Source organism: Chionomys nivalis, chromosome 8 (assembly GCF_950005125.1).
Source record: "Chionomys nivalis chromosome 8, mChiNiv1.1, whole genome shotgun sequence".
In the NCBI taxonomy this organism is placed as follows: Eukaryota; Metazoa; Chordata; class Mammalia; order Rodentia; family Cricetidae; genus Chionomys; species Chionomys nivalis.
Window position 1 is genome coordinate 26,269,308 of NC_080093.1, and position 13,497 is coordinate 26,282,804.

A 13,497-nucleotide genomic window follows, 5' to 3' on the forward strand; every position below is an offset into this window, starting at 1 on the left:
TGAAGACTTCAGGGATTTAAAATCTAGAGCCTTCTTCTGCCCCCCTCCTCCTTTTTCCTACGAAAAGTCAAACATATAAAAGCTGTAATAATAGAGAGTAATTACACAGACAAGAGAAATTAGGAAGTCATTTCCTATGTCTAGAAAAAAGCCTAAGTCTAAAAGATTTTAACTTTATAGCATAAGCACAAAAATACCCACCAAAAAAGCTGGCAAACTCTGGAAAAGGGGAAAAATTGATTTCTACTCCAGAAAAGTCAAATTCCAGTTTTTAGAAACAAAATTTATAAGACTGAGACAAAAACACACATGCACCCCAAAATAAAAAGTTATGAATCACTCAAAGGGGAAAAAATAAGTCAAAAAATTATCTCTCAGAAAAACCTCACAGCAAATTCACTACACAAAAATTTTTCTTTACCTTAATGGTGCTCATAGATCTAAAGAGAGAAATGAATGAGATCAAGAAAAATGATAAACATAAATATCAATGTGAAAGAAAAAAACTTGAATGTGGTGGCACACACAGGTAACTCCAGCATTCAGAAGGTCAAAGCAGGAAACTAGAGTTTCTGGGTTGTTTTAAAAATGGCGTGGGGGGTAGGGGGTAGCAAACAACTAACTAGATGACTCATGCATAGGTCAAGATGGTTGCCACCAAGCCTGAAGATGAGTTTGGTCTCCAAGAACCACATGGTAGAAAAAAAAACTGTAAATTGTCCTCTACACATGTGACATGTCACAAGCATGCCCCCCCAACACAAAAAATAAAAAAGGCAATAATTTAAATTTTTAAAACTGTAGAATTCCAGGGCTAGGAAGATGCCTCAGTTAATAAAGCACACTACTCAAAGGTATGAGGACCTAAGTTTGAAGCCCTAGAGCCCACATAAAAAAGTACAGCAGCACACACTTTTAACCCCAATATCACAGCTACTGCCAAGGCTACTGCTTCCCTCCATAACCAGACAGTAAGGTCCTGTTGTTGGAGATACCACTTACTGTGTCATCAAACACAGAGAAATTGAGCTGGTGCCCAAGCAGAAGCACCACTGAAGTTCATGGTGTTGGAAGGTACTTTGCACACTACGGGAGGAGAAGAGTAGTCATCAACATAACCCAGTTCCGAACCCTTCGACCTACAACAGAGACCTACCAGCATGCGGGCATATATACTGGTTCAACAGTGGCACAAATGTTATAGGAATAATCAATTACTGTTTTAAAATTGAATATAAGGCTCATGCCATAAGACAGAACTCATGTCTGCCCCTTCTAAAGTGATCAAGAACTTGAGACTAGATCTATGTCATGGGTCTAGGGGAAAACCTACTATTATTCTGTTAAAGGAACATAACAATCACATGATTCCTAACAACATAAGTTCTACCCATAGATGAGTGAGTGCATCTCTCAGCCCTCTGAGAGAAGCTTCCTTTTGCAGTAGATGGTGATTGACACAGAGTCCCACAACTGGACAGTGTGCAGACTGAAAGGCTACGGAGCACTGAGTCCTAAGTAGGATGTCTTTATTGAAACCCTTTCTTAAGGTTCAGAGACCTGTGCAGAAGAAGAGAAAAGATTGTAAGAACTATAGGTAATAAATGACCCCAAGGACACAGTGTCTTCCAGACACAACAGGGGTGATACACATATAAACTCAAAGAGACTATCATGGCATGCACGAGATTTGCTAAAGTGCAAACCAAACAAAATCCCAGGAGAAGTGGACACAAAGTCCTGCTCCTAAACAAGAAATTATCTGCAGTTGATACCTACTAAAAACAGAAAATCAGGTTTCTCCAACAGATTGTTCTTAGGTGTAGCAGCCACATTCCAGGTCAGCCCCCATGCCCAGGAGTAGTTGGCCAATACAAAACAGACTCCATGGATATGTCTTCTGATATGTCATTGTCTTTTGTTTGTCAACAGGGTTTCCCCTGGGTAGCTCTGGTTGTCCTGGAGCTCATCCTTTAGATCAGGCTATCCTAGAACTCACAGAAATCCACCAGCCTCTGCCTCCCAGTGTTGGGATTAAAAGTGTGCCATGCCACCACAGCCCGGTGTTTGTTTTGATTTTTTTCTTCTTCTTTTTGAGAAGGTCAAAGAAAAAGAATACAAAGTTGGGTGGATAGGGAGGTGGGAAAGATCTGGGAGGAGACGGAAGAGGGGAAAGAATATAATCCAAACATATGAAAAAATTTTAATAAAAGTAGAACACTATCGTAGTATATACTTGTAATTCTAGCCATGGTTGAAAAATACAGTAAATAGAATAAAAACATATTAGAAGAAGTCAAACGTAGATCTAAGCACAAATGTTATAGGAGTAACGACTTTTTGATTAGGTTTAAGGTCTGTTCCATAAGATGGAATCCATATCCAACATTGCCAAAATGAGGCCAAGAGCCTGTGGCTAGATAGGTCAGGGACCTTTGGTAAAAAACCTGTAGCACAAATTCTAATTACTCTTAATAAAAACCCAGAGTCAGATATTAGGGGGTGAAAGCTAAGAGATAAGAGAAGCAGAGTGGCCAGCCACTATGGAGGACCTTTTACCTCTATCAATGCTCAGTCCAAAGGGGCAATCTTGTCCTCAGACAGCCTCCTCAGACTGCCCTTGAGCTCCTGTCTCCTACCACCTTATATTTCTCTCTCCACCCAGCCATATCACTCCTGTCTCCATCTCCCACCTCCCATAAAATCCCAAGTGCTAGGATCACCTTTGTGTGGGCTGTTTCTCTTCGATCTTGTGTAGCCCAGCATGGCCCTGAACTACCAGAGATCCTTCTGCCTGTGTCTTCCGAGTCCTGGGATTAAAAGTGTATGCCACTATTCCCTGGCCTCTAGTGGCTAAGTTCTGTACTCTGATCTTCAGGCAAGCTTTATTTGTTAAAACACACACAAAATATCACCACAAAAACCTGCTATTACTCTGCTAGGTAGACAAAGCAATAGAATGACTCTTAATGACTTATTGCTATACCGATACATCAGCGTATCACTCAACCCTCATCAGAGAAGCTTCTTGTAATGCCAATTAACACAAAGACCCACAACTGGTCAGCATGCAAAGAATAAGACTTCAGAATGCTAGGCTCTAAATGGCATTCTGTACCACACCCCTTTCCTCGAGGCTCAGGGATATATGTAGGAGAGGGGCAGAAAGACTTCTAGGAGCCAGAGGTGAAGGGTGACTTCAAGGAAACAGTGTTTTCCAGGAACAACAGGCAGACGCACACTGCAACTATAAAACATGACAGACCTGTGAAAGCTCTAGCCAAAGCCCCGCCCCAATCCAAGGCAGGCAAAACACCCAGCAGTGGGTGTTCAACACTAACTGGACCTGATTTGGGGAGAACACAACATAAAGTTATAAAGGAAGAGAGTTGGGGGAGAGGGATAAATATCAAAATACTGAAAGCAACTTACTGAAGAAAAGTAAAGATATTAAGCAACCTGTAAGACACCATCAACTGGGCTAAATTATTTATCTGGAGGATTTCAGAAAGACAGCTATATGCAGAAGTAACAAACTTCTCAAACCTGATAAAAGAGAAACATACAGAATTTGTGGCTCAATGGACTACAAGTCACAACAACTCAGAGACTCACTAGACAGATCACAATCAAACCATCAAAAGACAAATACAGACTGGGGATGTACCTCATTTGATAAGAGCATTTACCTAACACACACAAAGGCCTGGGATCCATTCCAAGCTTTGCATAAACCTCTCATGGTGAGAGTCACTTAAAATCCCATCACTAGCCAGGTAGAAGCAGGAGGACCAGAAGTTCAAGTATTAGAGAGCTCCAGGTCAGTATATACTGTGAGACACTGTCTTTAGAAAAACCCAGTCAGTTGGGCAGTGGTAGCACACACCTTTAGTCCCAGCATTCAGGAGGCAGAGCCTGGTCCACAGATCAAGTTCCAGATCAGTCAAAGCTACACAGAGAAATCCTGCCTTGGAAAAGAAACAAACAAAACAAGGAAGGCAGGAAGGCAGGAAGGGAAAGAAGGGAGGGGAGGGGGGGGAGGGAGGGAGGGGGGAGGGAGGGAGGGGGGGAGGGAGGGAAGGGGGGAGGGAGGGAGGGAGGGGGGGAGGAAGGGAGGGAGGGAGGGAATCTGCAGTCTCAATGCAGAATGAAAGAAGCAACTTGTCATAAAGAAAAGAGTCTCAGTGCAGGTTTTTTTCCCTCAAAAATCTTGAGGAACAGGAAGCAAAAATACAACAATATTTAAAGCCCTAGAAGACAAGAATATCAACCAAAAATATCCAGCAAAACTGTACTTCAAAAATGAGGAATACTTAGATATTCCCAGAGAAACAAAAATTAAGGATATTTATTACCAAAAGACTAGTCCTTCAAAAAAATGCTGAAGGGAGTCCTTCAAGTGGGAATGATGGAACACTAGCCCCAGAGGACACACTACACTACACTCTCCTCCCATAGTGGTTGCCTAAAGCTGTAGTCAGCAACAAACTATATATACACATTTTTCCTATACCTATTTATCTATGATAGTTTAATAAACTAGGCACAGTAAAACATTAACCTTAATATTTAAACACAACAATTTTAACACTACAATATAGTGAAAGTTATATAAATATGGTACTTTTCTCAAGAGGAAAGGCAAATAGTATTTTTGAACCACTATTGACTACACCTAAGCTGAAACCTCAGATAAAGGTAACTACAGCAACTTGAAGCTACAAGATGAAATGATGAACTCTGAGAAATGACAATTATAACAACAAACATCAAATCTAACAGAAGTATAACTTTAACTTGGAATTCCACATTTTGTTTTCTACATGATTTTAGATATGGTATTTTTAAAAATCCAATTGTTAAATAATGGATAAATGGCATTAAAAAATACAACTTTACAAATTTTTTAAAAGCTAACAGGAAGTAAGGATGGAACTGTACAGGAACCAAGGCTTGAATACTACTAAAGGTAAACTGGTATTGCAATTTTAGGATGTTCGATGCAATTCCTATGGTAACTACAAGGAAAACAGCTCCAGAATAAAAACACCAAGAAATTAAAACATTTCATTATAAAACATCAACTGAAGAAAAAACGCAGAAAGGCAAACCAGAAACAAACAGCAAACTGTAGGGCAGTAAGTGTGGACACGCTAAAAACCCTCCAATAGACAGAGACTGGCAGAAAGCATACAAAAGACATGATCCAACAACATACTATTCACAAAACACATAAGCACAAACAGATTTTTTAATTTACAAACACAAACAGATTAAAAGAGGGCAAATAAAAATTCTATGTAATAATCAAAAGAGTGAGAGTAGTATCAGAAAATATACTAGATTTAAAGTATGAGATTAAAAATAAACAATAAAAGGATCAACACATCAAGAAGATTCTAAAAATTGTAAAAACTTAGACATCTAGTGGGAGACCATCCAAATACCTAAAGCAGCCAGGCAGAGTCACACCTCTGTAATCCCAGAGGTGGAGGCAGGAGAATCACATATTCAGGGAATAGACTACATAAGACCAGTCTTAACAATAACAAAAATAAACCCAAATAAATAAACAAAATTTAACCAAATGAAAATAAGAGATAGTTCTGGAGGAGTAAATGCACACCTTGATATACAATATACTTCAACACAGTAGTGGACGGACAGGCAAGTGGGACTTGAATAGCACGGTAAAGACTACCAGCCTAAGACTCCTCACACAACCTGCTCAGCAACAAAAGACACACCATGTTCAGATAAACTCGATGTTCAGACACAAATGAACTCCACTAGTTTGTGACTTTTAACTAGACATCAAATCAAAGAATAAATGTAAATGAACAGACATCAAATAAAGTATTTTCTTCTACACAACAGAATATTAGAAACAAGTAGAAAAGAAAGTAAAGTTTCCAAACATTTGCTTGTTGTGACTTCTGGGAACTGGAGATCAGAATTCTATGCTGATCCTCTGGTGTGTTTAAGAACAATGTTGAAAAACAGTACTTTTAAAGATTCTTTTAAATTTTATTTCATGTGCATGAGTATTTTGACTGCTTGTACATTAGTGGAGAGCACATGAGTGTCTGAGGGCATCAGATTCCTTGGAAGTGGAATTACAGGCAGTTCTGAGCACTTGAGCAAACTGCCTGGGTGCTAGGAACCAAACCTAGACCTTTGGAAGAGCAGCCAGTTCTCTCAATCTTTGTGCCACCTCTCTAGTCCTTTATAGCACATTTTCAGTTTTACAATAATTTACTGATTGTGACCAAAATCTTGCTACACATTCACTAATAAAGCAAAAATACTGAGTATACATAGCACAGTTACAGTTGTTAATGCCTAATGATGAGTCTGTTAGAAGAGGAGAAATGGCAACTTAACCATGTTGTGACAAAGGTCAGGCATTACACAACCCTAGCTGATCCGGCACACAGGAATATGACTCCAGTTTTGACAATTCTGTCAGTTTTTTAAAATAAGCTAGAAATGTTGGTTTCAGAATGAGGCTTCCTGGTTTTTAAATATGGTCAGATTTCTACAAAGGTTTCCAGATTCTGTCCTGTGATACACAGAAAAACAGATATTAAGGAAAGCAGCTCTGAGCTCTGCACAGTGGTAGAACACCTAGTGATTGATATCTTGGAATTCAACCAGCAGAACTGCTCCCCACCCCCAATAAAAAAGAAAAACCTTGAACTTTTGCCAAGCAGATTATACACCCAGCATTAAGGATACAGAGTTCAGAGGATCATGAGTTCAAGACTGGCCTTAACTACATAATGAGACCCTGTCTCAAATACAATAACAAGCAATAAAGAAAAAAAATCAACTTTGGAATCTTACAGACATGGACTCAACTTTCAGCCTCTTGCTACTTCCAAGATGTGGTAACTGAAGATTTTAATTTCTCTTAAATCACTTATGAAAGTGAAACAGGGATTAGATTCACTCTAAAACTTAATAAGATGGTAAATGTAAGCTAGTAATATAATAGTTAACACTATAAATAGTAAGTAAATAATGTACAGAAAATAGTATCTACTATTAATAGCAAAGCTAGATTTGTGCCCATAATATTTTAATTGTCTAATAGACTAAATCTCCCTATGAGCAAAGAAATATAGCTTACAAAACTGAGAGACAGGCAGCCGAGAGAAATGGGGCTTTCTTCAGGAGCGACAAAAATGTTCTGGAGTTTGGTATACATGGTGAGTGCATCACCTCTGGCTACAATGTGAAAATATTAAATATCACTCAAATTACACGGTTCAAAAGCAATGATTGATTTTTATATGAACTCACTTTAAGTGGGAAAGAGGCAGGCAAAATGAGGGAAGGAACAAGAAATGGCAGACAAGAAGAACAGAAGTAATATATCCTTCCTAGTCATTATTGTGAAGTTGGCCTCTGATCAATCTGTTTTCAAGTCTCATTTTTAAATGACAGTCAATAATGATGTTAGAATAAATACTTCTTACTTATTGAAAATCAACAAACATAATTAAGCTTGATTGAGGAATGTACATATAACTAAGAACTGAACATTTGCAAAGTTTCTTCAGAGAAAAAATGTATATGCTAGCAGCCAAGAAAGAATAGTCTTGAATCTATAACAGGTTACACATGGGTAAGGAAGTCAAGTACACAAGACAGTAATAGATACTCTTGTGCTAAATCGTTATGTCATAAAACTGAGCTCTAATTGTTTCCTTATTAAAACCTTGGGTGAACATGCTAGTATGGCAGCACCCATAGATGAAAGTGTAAGGATCATGAGTTCAAAACCAGCCTGGACTATATAAGTCAGCCTGGGTCGTATAGTATGACCCTACCTTAAAACACAGCAAAGTTATAAAAATGTTCTTATTATAAACTTTACAATAAATTGCCACAGATTCAGACAAGGAGAAAAAATTTGTACACGTAACTTTTTCATTTTCAACATTTCCCAAATCGAGCTCCATGAAATGCCGTCTAGAAAGATGAGAAAACATGGAGGAAACATAAAAGGTGGGAAAGGTGCACATGGTGGCACTGTGGGTATCTGCAAAGAAGGCAGTTTGCCTCTGCTCCATCTACATTTTCCTGACTCCTTGGGCGCAGAACAGTTCACAAGATACACTCCTTCAGTACACTATGCACCAGTCTGTTAAAGACTGCTTAAATTTAGAAATGGCAATTTCATCTTGGCCAACGTAAACCCACAAATCAAAGAGTAATGAACTATCAGAACCAAATGTGGTTTCATATTACCCCTAGCTCAGGGCAAGATCTTAGCAAGAAATACAGAGAAGAAAAAAAAAAAAACCTAATGCAGAGATGCTCTTATATTCCCTCCCTTAAACTGTGTTGATCATCAGTGTTCATCCCTCAGATTAAGTAAATCATCTGCAATTAAGAAAGTAAAGTTCCGTTGTGTGGTGGAAGCACAAGCCTTTAATCCCAGCACTTGGAAGGTAGAGTCAGGTAGGTGGATCTCTGTGAGTTTGACGCCAGCCTGACCTACAGAGCGAGTTCTAGGACAGTCAGGGCTACATAGAGACAGGCATGCCTGTCTTGAAAAACAGAGACAGATAGAGACAGACACACAGAGAGAGAGAGAGACAGAGAGACAGAGAGAGCACACAAAGTTCCAACTTGATTTCTTTCTCCATTTACATTGTTTATATTAATCCCTGATCTCAAATGGAGAAGTTAAATATTTGTCTCAAATTCTCAAATATGAAATTTCACATTACCATGACACTAAATATCTCAAACCTCTAATCACAGAACAAAGTTTTTTTTTTGTTGTTTTGTTTTTGTTTTTTATTTTATTTATTTTTTTTTTTTTTTGGTTTTTCGAGACAGGGTTTCTCTGTAGCTTTGGAGCCTGTCCTGGAACTCCCTTTGTAGACCAGGCTGGACTCGAACTCACAGAGATCCGCCTGCCTCTGCCTCCCGAGTGCTGGGATTAAGGGCGTGGGCCACCACCGCCCGGCTCACAGAACAATGTAAGCATGTAAGCTTAAAGATATTTGCAATTTAAGTTTGCTTCACTCCACGTAACAATACAGTACAATAACAAAGACTAAGTTTTATACAATATCTCTTGTTTGGGGAAAATCATAAGAAAAATGGAATTAGATAAAATACTTCAAGATATCCTTTGGACACCCCACTAGACAAAGTGAAGAAAGCTCAACTGAAAAACATTAATAAAAGAGCAAAGCTGTTATGCTTTGTGGAGCCTTTTGGAAGTAAAATCTGGCTGTCAGAAATGAGTCTCTAGGAGCAGGTATCTGAAGAGTCCTCTAGTCCCTGCTTCCTATCCACTACCACGAGGCGTCACTGATACACACTCCTTCCACCATGAACTTCTGCTACAAGTTCATGATGCTATGGATGGATGAATCTGGGGTGCCTCTGCCCTGCATTCTCAAATGCAAAGGCTGAAATCCTTCTGCAACAATGAGACAAACCTGTTTCTGCCATGTTATTTGGAGACAGACGCTAATAGTAACTAATATAAAAGGTATAAAAAATGAAAATATTTCTGAGATGTTACTAACTTTAAAGCAAAAAAGAATCACTATTGATTATTTCTAATATCACCAATATAGTGTAAACAAACTAAAGTCACCAGTTATTAAGATGTTGGACACAGATGTTCTTTGAAAGAGTCAATCCCAAAGGTTGTTAACTAAAAATTATTTGTAAGGGTGCCACATAGTGACACATGCTTTTAATCCTAGCACTCAGAGGCAGAGGCAGGCTAATGTCTGTGAGTTCAAGACCAGACTGGTCTACATAGGGACCTCCAGGCTAGCCAAGGCTACTTAGGTGAGACCCAGCTCCAAAATAACACACATGCACATGAAAAATATTATTTGTAGTCATTTTAGTGTGTAAGGAAGATGTTACCTTCCTTTCTAAGCACCATATAACAGAGGGTGGGGAGCTGGTAAACAGAAGCCATCCACACCTTGCTGGTCATTTAACTTATAAAATAAACCAAGAACAATAACAACAAATCACATCGGGAACATAGTTTTATGCACAGCTAGTTCTCCATATGCTATGCTAAAAACATAGGAAGAGGTGACAAAATCAGCTGGCTAAAAGAACAACTAGCTAAACAAATAATTTAGATATGAAACTCTTTAGGAGAAAACATCTGACAAAGCCCATAGGCTAAATAAAACAAACTAGAATAGATAAAGTCAAACTGAATCAATTTCAGTCTTGGTTACTAATTACAAAGTGAACATAAACCTTTTAACTTGCAAGTCTAAATATAGGAATTATGAAACCAGAAGATTCAGGACCAAACTAACTTCCCAACACAACATATTCTTGGCTGAGTTATTATAAGGTCTAATAACCAGTGATGAAGGTCTAGAAACTGGATTCTGCCAGTAACCTGAAAGATTATCAGTCATCCTCACTGACTAATCCATACTTAGCAGAAGCCAATATAAAATGAGCATGCCAGATTACTCAGAAGAACCTTACATGCCAGAAAATGTTCCCTCTACTCAAAGTACTCGTACCCTTTTTTGATTTAGAAGCTGAAGTACTAATTTGGCTTTGTTAAATTCGTCCTTGGTTGAATATAAAATTGATGTGAAATAGTTCATCTTAAGAGACATTACATGCAGGGCATAAACAATTCTGCATTAAAGCAGAAAATATATTAACTGGTGACTCGTATCTGGCCAGACTGCTCATTTACCACATTCTGCAACCTGCAGTTCAAACAATCCCCCTTTGCTCTGTTTTCTATGGCTTATTTTATTTTCTCTGTGTCATCACCGACTACCAAGCTGCTACTCCTATCGGTCTGCCGTGCAAACTATCCTTCTGTTGTGTGATATTTTTATTGCACTGACATCCCTAAGACTGGCAATAAAGTTTGTTTTGAATCAGAGGGCAGAGCTAGCTGACCAAAACCACAAAGGTTTCAGAGAACTAAGGACAGATAGATAGAGGAAGTAGGAGAATGGAGCCAAGAGCATGTCCTACCCGTATTGGATAGAAGAGCGAGAAAAGGGGGGAGGGATGTAGTATTCCCCTCTGTATGCTGTGAATGTTTTATTACCATTGGTTAATAAAGAAGTGGCTTTGACCTATGGCAGGGCAAAATACAGCCAGGCAAGAAATCCAGAGATAGAGAGCAAAAGAGGTCCGTCAAAGAGATGCCATGTAGCTGCCGAAGGAAACAAGACACCTGAACTTTACTGGTAGGCCACAGCCTTGTGGCAATACACAGATTAATAGAAATGGGTTAATTTAAGATGTAAGAGCTAGTTGGGAATATGCCTAAGCTATTATCCAAACAGTATTGTAATTAATATAGTTCCTGTGTGATTATTTGGATCTGGGCGGCAGGAAATGAGGCAGGCAGGGAGGGAGAGGTGAGAGGGCGGAGAGAGAGGAGGTCACTGGTGGCTTCTCTGACACTTCTCTGATCTTTCAAGTTCTTACCCTGATATCAGACTCCCGAGTTTTTATTGTTAGAGTATAAGACAATCACTTCACCCTTCCACTATGTTCTATCTAATTATGAGAAGGCAAATGCATTTCCCTACTTTTAAAAGTTTTAAACAATACTTCTGACAGTACAACCTAAAATTTAATGGAAACCACAAAGTAGTACACGGGGCTTAGGGGTTTTGGTAGATTTTATAGACAGTGAAACTTAAACTTGAACAAAACATAAATAATACTATAAAATCTAAATGAACACAACTTAATACAATAATTAACCACTTAGAAAAACTGATAGCTAACTCATATAAAGTCATGTATTCATACACTACTACAGACGCATACTACCTTGTAAGTTACAAAGTGCTTTTCCACCTATTTAAGTCCACATAATAACAAAGTAGTTAGAAGTCCCAGGAAAGATACTTTGAGTACAAGAAATAATCCAGAATTTTAACTTTTAACTATTCAAGTATTTTAAAAAAGTATAGCAAACATAGCAAGACCCAATATTAATGAATCATTATTAATGAACATTACAGTTCATACTAAAAATTTAATGTTCATTTACATGTATTTTTATTCTGAAATTAGAAAATATGTTCAAACTAATTTGCCCAACAGGCAATTTCATATATTCTTAGATCATAAAGTATTTTTATTTATTTATTTATTTATTTATTTATTTATTTATTTATTTATTTATTATGTACACAATATCCTGTCTGCATGTATGCCTGAAGGCCAGAAGAGGGCACCAGACCTCATTATAGATGGTTGTGAGCCACCATGTGGTTGCTGGTAATTGAACTCAGGACCTTTGGAAGAGCAGGCAATACTCTTAACCACTGAGCCATCTCTCCAGCCCCATAAAGTATTTTTGACTGGGCCTTGAGGAAGACTTTTCTGAATTGAATCACAATTATACTTGGAAAATTATGTTTATCATAAAACTCTGAATTTATTCTTTCATGTGTCCCAACAATTCCCTTCTATAACCACTGCATCAAACATTAGTACATGTGTAAGTTCCACATAAACATGACTTACCAGTCACCCACACCTCAGTGTGAACAACTAAAAAACTCAAAGATTACTCCAAATGTAAAATTAAAAACTTGTACTGTGATAGAAGCCAGACACTAACCTAGTAAGAGGCACCTTACCAGATACAAAAAAAAAAGAAAAAACAAAAAACACATCACACAAACACATGATTATATATGAGGTCAGTTCTTATCCAGTGAATTGCATTCAGTAAGAGCTACCAGATGTTTAAGTTATAAACTTTCAGAGCACTATCATAACAAAACAAACTCTACATCATAATGCACATACTGCTCTGTTTTAGGAATCTTCTAAATAAAATACATCAATATAGTTTATTAATAAATGAATTAGAAAATCAAGAGTTCTTACCTTACTACATCATCAATATTGTTCCTGTATACACCTTCAAGTCTTTCTGCAGGAAATCCCATAGCAATAATATTTGGATAAATATCTGAGTATTTAAATTAAGGAAATACCTAAAATATGCAACTATACAAATATTCATGCATTTTAAAACATTAGCTTCCCCCACTATAGCTATAATTATAAAAGGTTGTCAAATGTATGTATACAACCTATGATGTATAATTAAGAAATACCAATAAACAAATCACTCTAAAAAGGACTTTCAAAACAATTTTACAACAAAATACTGTTAAAAATTCTCTATTTAGTACCTTGAAAAATAAACCTAAAGCTGAGCATAATACAAGCCTATATTGAAGGCTATTCTTGGACATGGAACAAATTTCAGATGAGCCTAGATTACAGTGAGAAACTATCACAAACATAAAAAAATTAAACAGCAGGTAAGAAGCTGGAAGGCCTTTAATCCCAGCACTTGTCAGGCAGTGGCAGAGAGATCTCTGAGTTGAAGGCCAGCCTAGTCTACAGAGTGAGTTCCAGGACAGCCAGGGCTACACAGAGAAATCCTATCTTGAAAAACAAAAATAACAATAACAACAACAACAA

The 13,497-nt window shown here is 37.8% G+C and overlaps 1 protein-coding gene across 1 annotated transcript in view; it reads right to left on the reverse strand.

The window, feature by feature from the left end:
- The window catches only part of Pten (phosphatase and tensin homolog), a 71,615-nt gene that overhangs the window by 38,684 nt on the left and 19,434 nt on the right, over nt 1–13,497 (reverse strand). Inside the window, exon 3 of the mRNA XM_057777593.1 lies at nt 12,892–12,976. Coding sequence (XP_057633576.1) covers nt 12,892–12,976 — 85 coding nt within the window. The remainder of the gene's footprint in view (nt 1–12,891; nt 12,977–13,497) is intronic.